This window comes from Papilio xuthus, unplaced genomic scaffold (genome assembly GCF_000836235.2).
Source record: "Papilio xuthus unplaced genomic scaffold, Pxut_1.1 DF826923.1, whole genome shotgun sequence".
In the NCBI taxonomy this organism is placed as follows: Eukaryota; Metazoa; Arthropoda; class Insecta; order Lepidoptera; family Papilionidae; genus Papilio; species Papilio xuthus.
In genome coordinates, this window is record NW_013531726.1 from 6,349,963 (window position 1) to 6,369,959 (window position 19,997).

At 32.5% G+C, this 19,997-nt stretch overlaps 1 protein-coding gene across 2 annotated transcripts in view; it reads left to right on the forward strand.

The window, feature by feature from the left end:
• Nucleotides 1-529: 529 nt before the first annotated feature.
• LOC106122437 (uncharacterized) overlaps nucleotides 530-19,997 on the forward strand; it is a 34,791-nt gene continuing 15,323 nt past the window's right edge. The window contains exon 1 of one of the 2 annotated variants that reach the window (XM_013318388.1): nucleotides 530-582. In XM_013318388.1, coding sequence (XP_013173842.1) covers nucleotides 579-582 — 4 coding nt within the window. In that variant the 5' untranslated portion in view covers nucleotides 530-578. Of the gene's footprint in view, nucleotides 583-5,920; nucleotides 6,171-19,997 lie in introns of those variants that run through there. The other variant, XM_013318385.1, reaches the window with a different exon arrangement.

The window sequence follows — 19,997 nt, forward strand, 5'->3', positions numbered from 1 at the left end:
ACTGAATTTGGCTGTAGCTTTGTTTTTATGAAAAATTAAATTATATCTACGAGAATTTATTCTATTTTTGTGTTTTTTTTTATACATTTCTTTACATAAAAACAACATATTTCAGTTAAATTTATTTGGTAGTCAACTGGTTGAGATTCATGGTTTAAATAATCAAATCAAATTTAACTTAAAACATTTTTTTTCTAGGGAAAAAATAAAAATTAAAAAATACCTTATTCTAGATGCCCTCAAAATTAAATCTTTATAACTCCGTGATAACTAGGGCTTTAATTTATGTACTCGAAATGTGGTAAATAAAATAGAGAGAAAAGGAAATAACCAAAGTAAAAGCTAAGCACGTGTCTTTTGACTTTTCTTAGTATGTTTGTTAGTAGAGATATTGGCGGAAGTCCAATTTTTAAAATGTAATCGGTTCGTGAATTTATAAACTTATTGACAACGCAGTGGGGCAAAGGGAATTAAGTCCCAGTTCGATTAGCCAAGCCCGCCCTTTTAATTAATCGAGTGGTTCGTCATCAACTCATTCGCTCGTCTGATCCTGTACAGTGTGGAACGTGAACTCTACAATGGGTGAGTTTTTTATTTTTTAAAGTTAAAAATTAAAATATAGGCCATAAAATAGGTTGAGTTTATTCCTTGACAGCTTTGCATCAATATACTAGCTGTCGCCCGCGACGCCGTGCGTGTGTTATTAAAAGAAAAAATAGTAGGAAGCCCCAGTGTTCTTTCAGATTGTTCCCAAATTTCATCAAGATCCGTTCAGCCGTTCCAGAGATACTTTGTAACAAAAATCCATTCATCTAAACTGCTTCGAAATTTAATATTTGTGAGAATATGTCTAGTTTATCTTTTCTTGACCGGTATGTGTGAAGTAAATTAATCATAATATTAAAAAGACATCTTTTATAAGTAAAAATGTTTCGAAATTATAGACTTTTGCGTTTATATTCAAGGTCACCTAGAATTTTTAATGATCCTTAAATCGTGAACAATTTCATGAAAATGTATTCTTCCTTTCTTTAAATAATGTAACATAAATAATTTGTTAATAATTTTGTTGCTGGTTTCTTGGAGATGGTTTTTGACAATAGTCGAATGAAATTATACAAATTTATGCTTCGTAGACCGTAATTGATATCATTAGAATATTGTTGCTTCCTATTGTATTTTAAATTACCACATTTTTAAATAATATAAATAAATGAATATTAACCTAAAAGCAATATAAATATTACAAACAAAATATTCTGTTACAAACAACTGCAAACGTATCATCAGCTCGATGTAAGTCCCCACTGACGGGTTCGGAGCCAACCCTAAGTTAAGGGTGACTAAGCCATAGTCAACCACGCTGGCCCAGTGCGGGTTGACTCACACATATCTTTGAATTTCTACCCAGATATGTGCAGGTTATATTACGATGTTTTCCTTCACAGTAAGTATGTCGGATAAAAGTACATATATAATTAAAAAACACATTCGTACATGGCGGGATTCGAACCCAGGAGCTGCAGATTACAAGACAAGTTGCTTAAACTACTAGTGCTTCATCATATTTATAGACGTTGATTATCAATTGACTGGACTGAAAAAGAAAATATCGTATTTATTTCTAACATTTATAAAAACAAATAAAAAACATATAAGTTACTACTATATTTACTATTCATTTTTTTGTCGAAATAATTCATAGAAAGTTCTATTTAGAACAAAGTTCGAGTAGTAAATGAACGTTAAACTCAATCGAAGCGTCAAAATAACAAAATAAACGAGAAAAGAATGACGTTGTTTGTTTAGGTTGATAAACAAACTTGCTTATATAAAGGTGCATACATACTTGAACGATAAACATTAAAAAAATAGTTAAAATATCACCTTAATACTATGAAAGTTTCTTAGAAGTAATATAGCTTTGTATATAAATAATTAATACCTCATTTTAGAGGTCAATAACTAGGAAATTATGTTTTAAACTCATCCGTAATATCAGTGTTTACGCTTATTATATCTACAAATAATTTTGTAATTTTTATTTATAAATTAAATACACCAACTAGTCATCACCCTTACAATCGAGTTAATGATTATCCGGACTTATGCTAGCTGTTGCCCACGACTTTGTCCGTATGTTTCTTCGGGTTGCAAAATCTATTTAAAAATAGAAAAACCTCTGTCACTCTTGTATACATGAGTTACCATCCATTAAAACGCGGACTTGCGGACAAACATTTAAAAAAGTTTAGTTCTTATGTTATAAGTAGGTAATACATCATGTCTACGAAATATAAAAAATGACATTACATACAAACACTTCTATTTTATTTATTTATATAGATATATGGGGTAAAATTTAATAAAGGTACGGCTAAATTGCATTGATTTGAAAAATCTTTACCTAAGAAAACAAGTAGACGAAAATATTTTATCCTTTTTACGTTAAAGAAGATATTGTTTACGAGAAATCTAAGTGGTAATTTTAACAATAAAATGAATCTTAGTACATTTATCTAGAATAGTAGATATGATTATGCTATATATATATATATTCTTGAGGAAATGAAACCAACATGTCCATCGGGAATTACTGTTCTCATTTGTAAGGAGCTTATACATAGGATATACGGGTCAATTCTTGATATCCAATTAGCAACGTGTAAATATTTCTATTTACTTCTATTCAACAATGATCTAGTAGGTCAAGTAGGATATATATTAGTCGCAAATCTTACTAATATTATGAATGCGAATGTTAGATAGATAGATGGATGGATGTTAGGAGGTATCTCCAGGGCGGGTAAATCTCGCAGAAATTTGGTAATGTAGAACATTACCTGGAAGAACACATAGGCTACCTATTAAGTTTTTGTAAATTATGCGCGGACGAAGTCTTAGTTGACAGCTAGTTGAAACTTTAAACTATTAGAATCCCGAAAAATGTAATAAAGAATTATTTTTTCAGTACTAAAAGACAAATTTAAATATATTTGTTCTACATAAACTCCATATCCACTTATCTTATTTAAAAAAAATATCGTTTTAACTGGAGTTTTTTAAAATAAATTCCAGCTTGATACCTTCACGCGTTTTTGAGAAAAAGGGTCGTGACAAACAGACGGACGGACAACAAAGTGATCCTATAAGGGTTCCGTTGCTTCCTATAAGGTACGGAACCGTAAAAATAACGCAAATTAAGTTGAAAGAAAAATAAAGGAATGTAAATACACGTGTCGCAGCAGTGAAATTCTACGGTAATAGTTTCTTAATTAACTAGGCGCGGCGTCTTGACCTTAATTGTTAGTGATTTTTAGACAGGGTTACTGTTGTGTTTGTACTCGTAAAACGGCACGAAAAAGGTTAATAAATGGTACGCAAAGGATAAAATTAGTTCTTGATTAGAATGTTAAGGGAAAATACGGATCTAATGATAATTCGTCTGCCAAAAACTCTCCATTTAGTAATAGTTTTTTATTTATAGTAGACGGTAATGTAAAAGTCTATCGATCTGACGTTACTGTCTGCTTATTTCATTTAGTGTACCAATAAAATACAATAATTTTGCAGTTTGAAGCTAAATTGCAAACTATTTTTTTTCGTAAATTTCATATTTACGTATGTTTCTTTGTCTACTCTTATTTACTTAAACATCTTTCATAAGATGAAACGACCACAATAATACGAGTGGAAAAGTCTTAAATTGACTAAAATATAAACATTATCATCATCATCAGCTCACTATACGTCCCCACCGAGGGGCTCGGAGCCTACCCTAAGTTAGGGGTGATTAGGCCATAGTCAACCACGCTGGCCAAGTGCGGGTTGGTTGACTTCACACATATCTTTGAATTTCTTCTCAGATATGTGCAGGTTGCATCACGATGTTTTCCTTCACCGTAATAACGTCGGTTAAATGTACATATGAAAAACGGAAATAAAAAAAAAACATTGGTACATGGCGGGATTCGAACCCAGTACCTGCAGATTTCAAGTCAAGTGCTTGACCCCTGAGCCACCGACGCTCTTATAATATAATCGCGGGGAATATAAACATATTCCCCGCGAATCTTGACAGCTACATGAATAAAACAATACATATAGCATTTGTTATAACTAATATCCGAATGGATAACACGAGATCAGACAAATTTATTACTTGCGTTCTAATAAATTGCCACAATATATACACAGACTAGCGATCGCCCGCGACTTCGGCAGCGTAAAATTAAAAAACCCTATAATGTTTGTGTGCATAAGCTAGCTTTTCGTCCAAGTCTTGTCAAAATAGGTCCAGCCCCTCCAGAGATTACCCGGAACCCGGTTTGTTCCTTGCGGACAGACATACAGACACAAAAATTATTATTTTTTTGTTAATACATCATGTGTATGAAATAAGACTTTTTAGATGTTACATACAGACATTTCAATTTTATTAATATTTATAGATCAATTAAAATAGTTCACAAGATGTTTTTACGTCACTAATAACAAAAAAAAATCTTAATATGGTTAAAAATAAAAATTCAAATTTCCGAAGTCATGACCCTGCTTAGGTATGTATTCATTTATACGTATTAACAATTCTTATCTATATTGGTATCATATAAAAAAATTCCAAGTTAAATTAGATTAAATAATCAAACCAAAAATTTTATATTTGTAACATTATGAACAAGGAAATCTTATATATAAAATTCTCGTGTCACAATTTTTGTTCCCATACTCCTCCGAAACGGCTTGACCGATTCTCATGAAATTTTGTGAGCATATTGAGTAGGACTGAGAATCGGGCAACATTTATTTTTAATCCCGCGCGGACAGAGTCGCGGGCGCTAGCTGTCGCCCGCGACTCTGTCCGCGCGGAATTAAAAAAGAACTTAGTAGTATATACTCTTCCAGGCTATGTTCTCCACGCTTCATATCAACAAAATCTACGTAGCCGTTCCTGAGATAACTTCTAACAAGCATCCATCCATATAAACATTCGCAATTATAATATTAGTAAGATTATAAGAAGAAAATATTAAATATTATAATATAATTTAAGAAGATTTTAAAATATCTTCCTAAATATTTTCATCAACACGAGATAATTATTAAAAAGAACGGACTAAGATGATATTAGTATCGTGAGAGTTTCGTCACATGAAAAGATTTCTCGAGTACATACAAGGGGTCTTTAGAAAAATAACCGAAAAGAAATACATATATTTATATATACAGGATACATGTATTTGTTAACGTTTATTTACAGTTAAAATAACTAGAAATCCTTATAAAAGCCTGATATATAATTATACATAAAATTATTTTTTGGGAGTTTTGAACTTATCTTAATTACTTTATAGCGTTTAGAGTATTTTTCTTAGTAGTATTTCTACTTCAGTTGAATAATATAGTAAAGAACATAAGACCAAGATTTACGCGGATTTTTTTTTACAAATAAAATTACGTTGAATCAAAAATTACGGTACAAAGATTGAAGATTTTTGAAATATACATATATAAAGAGCTTTTAATTTTCTATTATAATAACTTTACATATATTCTTCATATGTATTATAAAAATATAAATTTTATTAATGTTAAAAAGTTAACGCGAGCGGAATATTTCAAGTTAATTGACTCATTGTTCTTGAATGTAACTGGCATGTTAAAAATCTGATGTAGGCCCCAAAAACAATTGAAATTCGCGGCGTGTTTCTATTTCAACCCCGTAGGCGTTGTCAGAGAACATACAGTAATTTAAAATCGTCCCAAATGAATCGTTTACACCACGATCCCCAGTAAGTCACAGACTAAGCGATATCCTTTCACTTAAGCACCTACGACCGCAGTACGCTCACGCGAGAATGTCAATTGCCATTCTGTACTACGTACTGGTGTTACTCTTCAGTGCTTTTGGAGCTTTCGTAGAGGACGGACGTTACTTGATTTCAAATTTGGAACGCGAATTTTACGCAACTTGAACTGAGATGAGATTTTGTTCATAATGATTTGTAATTTTTTTTTAGTTTAATATTAAATAATGATTTTAAATCTGAATAGACTTAATTAGAGTATTTAAATAATTGTTGTATTAACGTGCTGTGAGTGTGTATTATCTAAAATGGTTGAGAGGAGTGTACTTATCTTTACATCGTTATTCCTTATCCTTTTCGGAGGTAAGTTTTGAACACAACTTATATACATGCTTAAACGAAAGACGACGCCTGAAATAATCTTCAGACGTTGTTTGCTATTTTTAAAAACAAATTATAAACAACTAAATTTCAATACAAAATAACACAATTTGCTTTATTACAAGCTATATAATTATGTCTTTAGTTACGTAAAAAAGTTTCTTTAAAAATAACAACAACATAATTTATGTATTTAATGTAAAGGGGTAGGCAGTGATCATTTTCCATTTGGTTCTGACACAACTCTCTCGTTGCATCCACATTCATACATCTACGAATTACCTCTACGTATTGCCGTAGCTTTTAATTTAGAGTTGCATAATGAAAAGGTTGCTAACGGACTGCAAGAATTAAAATATTGAGATATTTTGACAAAATAAAATCAACATCATCTCGAAATCAGTAAGCGTCAATATTGACAATGCGAATGTTCAGATGGATGGATGCTAGTTACAAGGTATCTCCAGAATAGCTGCATGGATCTCGCTAAAATTTGGCATAGATTTAGAACATAGCCTGAATAATTACTAGGCTACTAATTAAGTTTTTTTTTCATTAAAGAAGTAATGCAAGTTCTCAGAATTTATGTATATATAATCTGTTATTTTCTAAAGCATCTGGCGAACTTAAAATACCTATAAAATAACAATTATGTCAAAGTATTTATTTCTTTAAATAAAATCATTGAAAACGATTATGATTCCATTTTCAAATTTATTTGTAATTGGTTTAGAATATTTCTAATTGTCTCTCATCTACGTCATGTTTTGATAATTATTTGAAGTAATGCAACCTGAAATTATTCACTAGATTTAATTAACTCGTTCCCTTAAAATCACGTCCGGAGGAAATCTGTTCCTCTTAACTAAATTCAAACTTGGAATGAAACGAAATTGCGACGAGAAATAAAATGTTCCGAACACCAATTGCCATTGTTCGTGATTCCTTTACAGTAGAACTCCAATGCGGTGACACTTGTATTAATATGCTAGTTGTAGCACGGGACTTTGTCCGTGCGGAATTAAAAAAAACACAATTAGTAGCCTTTGTGTTCTTCCAGATCGTGGTCCACATGTATCAAAAATTTCGTCAAAATCCGGTCGACCGTTCCGGAGATACCTTCAAACAGTCATCCATCCATCTAAACTTTCGCACCTATACATATAAAAGAAAGTCGTGTTAGTTACACTATTTATAACTGAAGAACGGCTTTACCGATATGGCTGAAAATTGCTGAGGAGATAGCTTAGAGCCAGGAGACGAACATAGGATACTATTTACTGATTTTTTTTCTAATTTATGCCTCGAAGAGCTGCTTTTTTTTAACTTACTAATATTATAAATGCGAATGTTTAGTTGGATGTGAGTTTGTTAAAAACTAAATATTTAGTTCGTTAACTTTAGTCATTAAAATAATAGTAAAACACTGTTTTTGCATTTTCATTCTCAAAACTGGATATGTTATATACGTTCGATATACATAAAAATATCAATGCCAATATAAGTAATTATTATGAGAGAAAGTAAAATTATGTTATAATATTATTCATAATTTTTAGATCAAGAATCCAAAGGCTTCCAGATAAGATGTAACGTGACCTTATGAACGTTATTGCCTGACATTTGTCGAAATTGGCTTGTCTCGTTTGAGATATTCCCAAAAATCTGTTTATTAGAGATAAATCATCATCTAGTATCGTTGTATTCAATTGATTCTTAACAGATTACCTTTATTTTTTTTCCAATGAATAAAGATAATACATTGTATTATTATATTATTTTAGGATTATAGGAGCGTCGGTGGCTCATTGGTCAAGCAGTTGACTTGCAATCTGCAGGTCCTGGGTTCGAATCCCGCCATGTACCAATGTGTTTTTCGATTTCCGATTTACATATGTACATTTATACGACGTTCTTACGGTGAAGGAAAATATCGTGATTCAACCTGCACATATCTGATAGGAAATTCAAAGATATGTGTGAAGTCAACCAACCCAGTACTTGGCCAGCGTGGTTGGCCTAATCACCCTTAACTTAGGGTAGGCTCCGAGCCTCTCGGTGGACACGTATAGTGAACTGATGATGATTATTATTATTTTAGCGGTTGATAATTTGCTACAAAAATCTACTAATTAAAAAATACATATCTTTATATAATATATAAATAAAAATGGAGTGTCTGTGTATAATATTAAAATAAAAAATAAAAATATTCCTAAGACGATGTGAAACGTAAACTATTTTGACAGGAAGTATTTTGTGTCAATTTCTTACTTATCCAGCACTTGGATATTGTGAAACTGGTTTATTCTATAAAGTTGTATTAAGGGGTGTTACATTTCTCCATTGTTTATAGAATCTAGAGTGTGACATGTGTGATATAAAGTTACACGTCAACAATGTACTCTTGTATTTAAATAATGGAGTGTCACACTTCGCGTCGCAATAGTGCCACAACTATACCATCCATTTGATACTTGTAACTTTGTAAACTTAGAAAACGCATTGTTCGCTAGATAAAAGTTCTTTTCCATATATTTCTTTGTGTATCTGTTTGCTGTCATACTTTTCCTCGCTGACAGCAAGGTAACTTATGTATAGAACCAGAGCGTGACCTTGAAAATGTTTATCAGTAACATTCAATGGAAATCTGATTATTAAAGAGACTAGCTGTCAGCTCCGTGTGTTCGGAATGAAAAAATCTTAATTAGTACGTTCTTCCCAACTACGTTCTACATTTATGCCAAATTTCAGCCAGATCCATGCACCTGTTCAAGAGTTATCTTCATACAAACATATATACATCCATCTAAACATTCCCATTTATAATGTTAGAAAGATTAAGCTTTAGGAAAAACAATGCATCGTTTTATTAAAGCCAGTAACATACAATGAAATAATTTAAAAGCATTTTAAAAGATCCTTCAAATTGTAGATGACAAGTAATTGCTAGAAAATTAAACAATCTACTCGTACTGAGATGCCTGCGGCTTTAGAAAGATATAATTTTTATCGCAAACCGTCAACACACCATAGGTAAATAATGGGAAATATTTTTAATTGTTATATCCTACTTGATGTGTTCGACAATAACGAACCTTATTACATCCGAACTTACGACCCGTTACGTCACGTTGTCGTTACGTTACTCGTAGTTGTAAAGGTCACACGTCACACTGTAAAACCGCCCGAGGAATCACAAGTGTAGATATGTGTTTTTTGTCAGGCATTGATATGTCAGAATATGAGCATTATTCAACGCTAGTCAGCAGAATGGGTTGACGTCAAGTAGCAAACGGACTTAATAGATACTGAAGAACCAAGAAACATTTTATACAAATGTTAAGAGAGAATAATTTTGGTTAGACCTGCAGTTACATTGTTGTCCGAATGTCCAATTCGAGAATACGAGAGTTACTTGGATCATCAGAAAAAGGACTTTGAGTACCTCCTTTATTAATCCCCTTTCCCATCCTATCTCTCTCATTTTCTTCTCCCCTTCCAAGAAATTATTGGCTGATAACGTAACGTGTGTATATGTATATAACAAACGTAGAGTGTGTTTCATAAATTTTCCCACGACCTCTTCTGGTACATAATTACAAATGGTTCTCAATATAAAATTCTTAAAGATTGCTCTTTGAAATTATTCCACTCTGTATGCTTAGAGTCTGAGCAAAAGATTAAAATAAGCTTTCTTGTTTAAGAAGAAAATGCAAAACTTTTTCTTTTCCAATCCTATAAAGACCACGACTCCAATGCTTCATCTGAGGTTCTTAATTAAAAAAACCGATGGAACAATGGGGTCGTCGAAACAAAAAAGGCGGATCTTGGATTTAAATAAACATGGTACGGTTGCTTTTGAACGAAACGTTTCTTTCTACAGGGTATTTTTTAGGCTAATTCTATTGGATTCACCGGTGATAGCATTAAAGATTTACGCATTAGCCTAATGGCTCTTATCGGAACAAAATTATCTTCGGATTTATTTTAATTCACAAGATGAAGAATGACTTAAATATATTTGACCAAATTTAAAGACTTGCTTCAATAAATTGAACACGTTGAAGTACTTTTCAATATTTCGATAAAATGTGTTTACTTTTTGGGTTTATGAGGAATGTTTGAGATACCTTTAATCTTACTAATATTATAAATACGAATGTTTAGATGGATGGATGTTTGTTTGAAGGTATCTTCGGAATGGCTTATCGGATCTCGCTGAAATTTTGGATACATATAGAGCATAGTCTGGAAGAACGTAGGCTACTAGTAATGTTTTTTTTAATTCCACGTGGACGAATTTTGATAAATTCACATAATGATGACTTTAAGTCAAGAAAGATGAAAACAAAATTCAGATGTAAATATTATTATCGCATATAACAATCGCCCTTTATTATTAATTAGGAATTATCGATAACAATATTTCATATTTTATTTAACAGATTCATAAAGAACAAGAATATTAAAGAATTTCCTTAAAAATTAAATTAATAAAATATTATTTACGGTTTCTAAGAATTTTATAATGAGATTATTGACGATACACAAAATGAAATGTAATTATGAAACCTTTTAACTCACAGATTCCATTAGATTCTCGTCGAATAAATTCCTGGAGGAAGTATCTTGAAACGTCAAATGAGTCACTGTTTTTATCCTTGATTTTTTACTTCATTATAATACTGGTAACATTATTTTGCAATTTTCATCCTCTCCCTTTTTCTTAAAGGGCAAGATATGGCTAATCTTACTCTTACTAATATTATGAATGGGAATGTTTGGATGGATAGATGGATGTTTGTTTGAAGGTATCTCTGGAACGGCTCAAAGGACTTTGATGAAATTTAAAGCACTCATAGAACATAGTCTGGAAGGACACAGTCTAATCTTTTAATTTTTTTTTTGTTTTTTTTTAATACAGCTAGTTTTCCATACATCTTCATCAAAACTGAATTCACTCTACACATATTTTCATTCACAGTTTAAAGAGATTACTTCGATGATTTGAAATTTGACTTCGTGCCAGTATTCCGCGGCTTTCCTAATGAGATAATTTTTAGGCAAAACTGCGCATATCGTAGCGTCGTGTCCATTTCACGTAGAATAGGAAAATTAAAATCACGAAGTCTAAATGTAGAATAAAACTGTAAGTGCCACATTAAGCTACAATTGTGGGAAATGAACGCTTGCTGCATTTAATTATATTGTTTCGATTCCGAACGCGGAGTGTAATTAATTTTATCATTATGATTTAATTTTAAATGTATTTTGCTTTGAACCATGAAATATCACCTTAATTAATAAATGCGTGTCTTATTTCACTCAGTTAATTAGTATAATTGTTATTACAATGGACCTGATCGAACTTATATATCACGACCATACAGAATACATCCGTGAAGTGGAAGTCGTCTGGAAGAACATATAGACTACTAATTAAGTTCTTTTAATTCCGAGCGGACAGTTTCTGATAAACTGTTCCGTTGTTCACTTCGTAGTATCAATTGTTAGGAAGAAAATCCGACAATGTGCCGATGTACTGGCGCAACACTAGCCTTACTAAAATGTCGACGTTTATATCCCCTCACTATTCATTCTGACACTTGACTTTGTAACGAAAGCACGTCATTCGCGCCAAAGGATTTTAACTAATAATGTCTAAAGCAATAGACATGTGATTCATTGATTGTTTTGTAGTAAAAAAGTTATAAAAACGGATAATCTGTGCGATGATTTGTACAAACAAAGTTTTCCGTGACAGAGAAAATGCGTCATGTCTGTGTACTGGCTTACTGTGTACAAAGTGATTAGGGTTTTGGTAATAATCGATTCCATTTAAAAAGAAGTTCAAAGGCTATTTAATGTTTTGGGTAAACAGTTATAACTTCCAATCTACAGGAAAAAGACAGAGGAAAACATTTTGTATATTGCAAATTGCAATATATTTTATTTGATTAACGAACAAAAATAAATAATTAATAAGTAAATGAATATTTGTTTTTGAAATTATTTTCCTCATTCATTTTTTTCTATCTACCCAAAAACCCATTATCAACATAGCCAACACAAAGCAACGCAGCTACAAATTTTTATCGATTTGTCTGTCGTAAACATCAGATGAACAAGCTGCAATAAAAACTTAGATGGTATTGGAAATAGTAATATATTAAACAGTAAAACAGTTTCCTTCGACAGTAAATAAGACTATAGACCCCAATTCCACTAAGCAAATTTCGCGATACTTGCCGCACGATTGCTGTACTGCAACCACGCCAACATTACAGCAAATCTCCATCGTCTTAACATCTGCATTACAACTATATCCTTAAATTAAAAAGGGGAGAAATGTAATGATGGTATACTAGCATATTTGAAATTCAGGGTAACATAAAATTCTCATTGAAATGGCATTCGCGCGCGTTCAGAGGTGCGCGACAAGAGATGTGCAACGAGAGACACGCGACAAGAGACGCACCACAAGGGACGCGCCACAAGAGACGATTGCCAAGAAGTGCGCGGCAAGATGGTGCGACAATAAGCGCGCGACCAAGGACGGGTGGTTACAGACGCGCGGCCCGAGGCGTGCGACTAGTTGCGGGAATGGCAAATATCTTAAAGCGTGAAGGAAATTGAGAGTAGTACTCGAAACCCGCGACACGTTCGCTCGTATAAATTGTGAAATAAACTCCTACGTCCGACTCGACGAACCCGCCTGCTTCCTTTGTATTGGTCACGTGACCCTCACTAACTGGTTTGCATTTTTAAAATGATACGTACGCGTATTCCTTTACGTATTTCCTGGTTTTTACGTTACGTTTTAATGTAAGTAGTTTTTGAAATTTAATGATAATATAAATATCTTAAATCCTGTTCCTCATGAAAGAAGTTACTATGTGTACATTTAGTATTATAAATCCACACAAGAGAATTTTTTCTGATACTTTTTTACTTTTAATAGTCCCTTAAATTGTTTTGCAAGCTGCCTGATATTAAATCGCTAGCAGTTTGTGAACTTACATAACAAAGGTTCGGACTACAGTCGTACGTGTTCAAAGTACTTTGGAAATATATGGATATTTCTTGTCTACGTTAGTTTTCATGTTTAGTAATGGGCTCAGTTTGTACTGTTCTGTACTTTTTTTTTGGTTTTTATTTCCAGATAATGATTCCACATATGGGTTTTCGAGGTACGTGTACTTGGATTTATATTTGATAATCGTTAAAACTTTACAATGGTAAAGAAGTATACTAGTAAAGCGACGGATTTAGTGCGGAAGTACCAGGAACTCATAAATTACACTTTTGTGATTTCCTTGAGGACCAGACAAATTATGAATATAATATGTACAATAATTATAATAATTTACGACTTGCATGTATATACGTGGAAGAAGCGAGGCAGGAGTGACAGGACTGCACCAAATGGTTATAATCTCTACCACCCATTCTGGGTTACAGAGTTGTTTTGTTTTAGATTTGCAATTTGTATCCGTAAAAATTAAAGCAAAAACATTAAGGTTTACAAAACCTTGTGTGTTGACTCCATATGAGTGGGATAAATCCAGGGAGATGACGTTTATGAATTTGTACTCGTAAGTTCTATTCAAGTTATTCTAATTATTTCATGTTAGTAAGAAAGCTGTTCTTCAAGTTATTAAGTGAAATTACATAACAATCTAGAACAATTATACATAAATACTAAAATACCTTATACCTATTGTGCAGCGTAAATGTGAGAAATTATTAATTTCTCTGTATGGCTGAGAAATAATACGGAATTATCATTGTACGTCACTCGCAGATGAGTGAATGAATCACCCTCGTAGGGGGCTATCCCACCCAACCGTTTCATTATCGCTCCTAATTGTTTAAGCTTTCTTTTGTTTGAGGAGAAACGTATTATACGTATGTATGATTTTTAATCTTTCTCTATTTTATCATCATCAAATCTGTATACTATTATGAATGGAATAGATTAACCTATGATGATGAAATTGACGAAAAAGTACATCTAACTTCTTACTAATAGGAAAGAAATGTGAAAGTTTAGGTGGGTGCATGGATGTTTGTTATTTGGTATTTCTAGAACAGCCACATGGATCTCTCTGAAGTTTGGCATACATATAGAACATAGTCTGGAAGAATAGATAGGCTACTCCATAACATAATTTTAAATTTCGCGTAGAAGGAGTCACGGGCAACAGCTAGAGTCATATACATAAGTACAAAATAATGATAAAAATGCATCTTCTCTCGATTTTTCTTCTTTATTTCCCGTCTTCTTGTTCGTCCTCTATTTCTTTTCTTTATATAGATATTGCTTCAAGTTTTAGTTCAAGAAATACAGTTTAAATGACAAAAATCATATATTAACTTTCCTTGAATAAAGTGAACTATATTAATACGTTTATACTTATATCTTGTCAGTTATATGTCTGTTTTTACAGATGTTGCGTCGATCTTAGACTTTATTGCTATAATAAAATAGATTATATGGATTAATATTGTAATAACGTGTTATAATACAACAATTACGTTAATTGAAGCTTTGTACGCACTAATTAATACATAATTGATAACATAAAAATAGTGTTGTACCGACTACAAACCTCTCTTACAATCACTCTACCTTTCTAATATTCATCTAATCGTGGGTTCCTGATATCAAAATCAGGAACCTTAGGTATATCGTTATCCCTGTCATTTTCTTTGACAAAACAGAGATATATTTAAAACGGGGTTTGACCTCAGAAACTCGCTATTAGTGTTGAGGTTTGCTTTCCTAATTAGTCTCTCTACTTTGCTCTGTTTTCGATTATCTGTACCTTTCAATACTATATTCTGCATTGTTTTGGGTCTACCCTAGATTTGAAGCATGAAAGAGAAAGCTGCTGTTCCAACCAACATACTGTGGGTTTCTGTGCCCAAAATCTCCGTTTAAATCATATTATCATCTCTGTTTTGTCAAAGATGAAAAACAGAGATAACGATATATTTTATGAATAATCCAGCAAGACTAATGAGATTTAGCATTTTAAACATTTTAAATATTTTTTTGTACACAATATGTTTAATGAGAAATATACTCTATCGATTAAAATTGCAGCGAGTGAGTTTTAATTTGTTCCGGTGTATTGTGCGATAGACTTTTTAATTAAGATGCTTCAAACTATGACAGAAAACAAAAGAAGAAATATTCTAGATTTATCTGAATACTCGGCGAATACAGAGCGTCGGTGGCTCAGGGGTCAGGCACTTGACTTGCAATCTGCAGGTCCTGGGTTCGAATCCCGACATGTACCAATGTGTTTTTCGATTTCCGATTTACATATGTACATTTATCCGACATTCTTACGGTGAAGGAAAACATCGTGATGCAACCTGCACATATCGGAAAAGAAATTCAAAGATATGTGTGAAGTTAACCAACCCGCACTTGGCCAGCGTGGTTAACTATGGCCTAATCACCCTTAACTTAGGGTAGGCTCCGAGCCCCTCAGTGGGGACGTTTAGTGAGCTGATGATGATCTGAATACTCTCAAAAAACCTATGCTTAGTTACTGTCTGACTGACAAACTGACTTAATTCTCGAGTTTACAGGTCGTTACACGAACGGTAGTATTTTATACTGGTGGAGTTCGAGAAAAAAAAGAAAACTGAAATATTGTTCATGCCAATTTGGTTGCAAGCTATGGCCTAAATTTGATTATTAGGTGGCTCATAAAATACTATTAGATTCCCAACAGACTACTTTTTAACAATCGCGAGCGAGAGGCTGCAACCCGTATTAGTATGATAAAGAGTCTCCAGCGGCCCATTTGTGTAATGAATTGGATTTAAGTTGTTTACGCAGATTTTCATGGAAAAAATATTACCGAGGTTATGAAAAAGTAATTTTGCAGAAGTACTTATTGAAAAATGTATTCTTGATAAAGTTAATTTTAACAAAAACTCGGCTCACTACAAGATTTTAATAACAATCGCACATGCAAATATATATGTTTAAAACTAAACAACATAACTCACTCGTAATCCAGATGGGTAGACAGACACCATGAACCTCCAAGAATTTTGCGCGGTCCTGACATCTCTCGCTTCTTCTACATTCATAAATCTACGCATACATAATTAAATAAAATAATATAGTATAGATAAATACTAATAAATTGTCGACATTTTATAATATCTAATAGTCCTATATTCACAAAGTCGACGTCCCCTTGACAAATTTACTGAGCAAAGTTGCTTTGCTGTCGCGCCCGTGCTGTCAAGCGAAAGATCCTGTCGTCAACTCATTTAGCGACTGCGGCGCTTGAAGTAGCTCTGTACAGTTTTTATTAAAGCGCTGACGTTGCTTCATTATTTAAAAAAAGAGCAAATGAACAACTGGGTCATTCTCAGTACGGATGTACATTTTTAAAGCAGAATGCATTATGAGTTTGTTTATGTCGTAAATTATTTCATACAAAGATACAAAGTGAAAACCAAAGCGAACCTAATTTTGATATGAACTTGGCATAATTTAAGTTTGTTCCAGTAAATGGCAGCTTTCCAGTACGAAACCGAAATTAAAGTGGAGGAAACTCCTTTTTTCATTTAATATCAACCCTGTTTCTCTTTTCATTCTCTAGGTTCTAACCTATTAAAAGAGTCGTGTCTTAATTTTTACTCTTTTCCATTTTGTCTTACCTTCCAATAACTTTTGGGACATAATTTTCCAATGTACCGAAACGTATTCGTCTTTTATTTCTTTTTTTATATTCAATCACATTTGACAAATGAAGAAATGATATGAAGGCAGTGTTGCCATATAAAAGTTATGTTCGTGGCAAAGAAAATATTGCTTTCTGAGACCTGTACAACATATCGTTGTCTCTCTCATTATCTTTGACAAAAGGGAGATGACAATATGTTTTACACGGAGATTTTGAATTCAGAAGCACACGATTTTCCGTATTAAAAGTATGTTAGCGTTACGTTAAATGTTTGATTGTAAAAGCTTAGAATAAAAATGCAATAAAGTTATATTTATTTACTTAAACTGTATCTAATTAACTTAACATAACTTAGCTTGTTAGATCCCGGCGTCAGCACTGCGAGAGCTTTTGACTTCAACACGATTACTTAAAATTAAAAAATTTAATCCTTTTTCACTAAATATAAAGAAATTTTAAAATAAACCGCTATAACTGAGTTCTCTTTGAATAAAACAGACATCAATGTTAGCGTTACCGTATGTTACCGTAAAATGGATCAAATAGAGACAATACTAGAAAAATATGTTTTACACTATAATATTGAATTATTTATTATTTGGTTAGTAAATCAACTGTTAACAACCTTTTATACAGATAATATTATTCCTTAACGAAAATCATTAAATTATGGTAGAGTTTTTATTTAGTTTTTATCGTAAAAAATGTTAATTTTATATACAAAAATAAAATAGCCACTAAAGAGTGATAATTGCAAAATCCTTTACAGATTCGTTTTTATTTAGCGCCTTTTCTCTTTCCTATTGTGATATCTTCAAGTTGTGACAGTAAAAGGCTTTTGTGTGAAAAGCACACCACAAAAGCATTTCAGCAACAGGTTACAAAAGACAAAAATAAATTTTCTGACCGCAACCTTGTTAAAAAAATTATACAATGTCAAGTGCATGTTACTGTTTCTGGTAGTAAATTTAAAAAAATAAATGAATGTTATTGTAATTTTTGTTAAGAGTATCTACCAAAATGTATTAAAAAAAATAATTAGTAGTAGTATGAACCATTCCAGACTATGTTCTCTATATATGCCGTATTTCAGCGGCTCCCGTTCAACCGTTCTGGAGATATCCATCCATCAAAACATTCGCATTTATAATATTAGTAAGATTTTACTATTTACCATCTAATATTGATAAACAACATCCATCCATACATAATTTGTAAAATTAAATAGACTTTCTAATAACTAGACTATGTAGTTTGTTTACATTTACTTACCCTACTTCACAATTAGGAATAATAAAATTATTTGTTGGTGCAACAAACTTCAAGTCTCAACATTAATCAGTATTCAGATCGTTCTAGTATCGTCTTAGTAAAAGATAAGAAATCGAAGTGTAACCGTGGGTTTCCATTGACGAAACATTCGTATGAAAACATGTTATCATTTTTCTTATTCACATAGATAAGACTGAGATAACAAGATGTTTACTAATCAAGTATATGTCTTAATATTGTAGTCAGTTTCAAAGTATTCGGGTGCCCAATAGGAATTTTATTAGTTCCAATTAATAATAATCCTATTGGTGTTTGACCCGATCTATGGTTAGTCTACCAATGCAATGGGAAAAAACCTATTGTGCCAATTGGTCAACAGTCTGAACGGCCCAACGGGAAACATCCAAGTGAACTTATTCTGGTGTTTATTGAAAATAATAATATTCATGCTCTACACTATACGGTGAAGGAAAACATCGTGATGTAACCCTCATATTTACAAAGAAATTCAAAGATATGTGTGAAGTCAACCAACCCATACTTGGCCAGCGAAGTTGATTATGACCTAGCCTAGTCACACCAGACTTGGGGTTAGTTAGTCGCTTAGTGGAGACTAATAGTGAACTGATGATGGTACTCTACACCTAAATTATAACATATTAATCTAAAATAGAGCCGTAAATAAATGGTGTTGGCCGATTATCAGTCATACTCAATATGGGCCGCGGACGAGAGCGAAAGCGTGCCCGTGGTCCCGTCCCGATGCGTTGAAGGAACAGAGCCTCCGTTATGGAGGAGAATCCCACATAACTACCGCGTGGGGAACGCGGAGTATGCATAAAGCATTCCTCTCTGAAAAAAAAATCAATATGCTCACAAAATTTCATGAGAATCAGTCAAGCCGTTTCGGAGGAGTATAGGAACGAAAATTGTGACACGAGAATTTTATATATAAGATTAACAATACAACTGAATTCTATTTATTATTAACTAATAGACTTATAGGAAAAAATATCTTCATATAATAGACTGTATTTATTTCTGTGACTTTGTTCTATATTTTCTTTATATAACTTACATCTACATTCACTTAGTACAATTGAAGTGACCGAAAGTTTCTAACTTAGGAAAAGTTTCGAGACCTCTCTCATAACAAAACGAAGATAGTACTAAATCAGTGAGGGTTCTTTTACCAACTTTGTTAGGGATATTCTGAATAAAGAAATAAAAGGAAATAACGATTTAATATTCACTATCATTTTATGCTTTCAGTTTTTATAATTTTTTACCGCTTTGAAATCTAAATGCATTTCGGAATAAACCTGTAATAGGGCTGTCTATAACAAGTTTTTCTTTTTTAATTCCTCGGGAAAAACCGCGAGCAATAGCTAGTTAGAATATAAATACTGTTTCATTAGATGATTAACACAAAACCAACGACATTTCCTCTCAGAGAAACCGCAAAAGTATAAATATATTTTAAGGAAGATTATGATGCTTTGCGGTTTTCACTTGTTTTATGTAAATTCGCAAAACATCCATAAAAACTTACTTTATCATTAGTTTATTTTAATCTTTGTTTATTATTTATAATTAAATGTTATGACGAATATCTTTAGAGGAAAACACTTGTTAATATATAAAATAATAACAATAACAACGACACAATTCACACTTGTGACTCAGGGGGGTAAGCAGAGACCACAGAAATCCATTTGGCATGGCCTAACAAACCTTAGCAACCCATTTGTCCGTATTCCGGGAGACGCAACATGACGGGTGACAAGCCGTCGCCACCATTTTCTCTCCCGGGAAT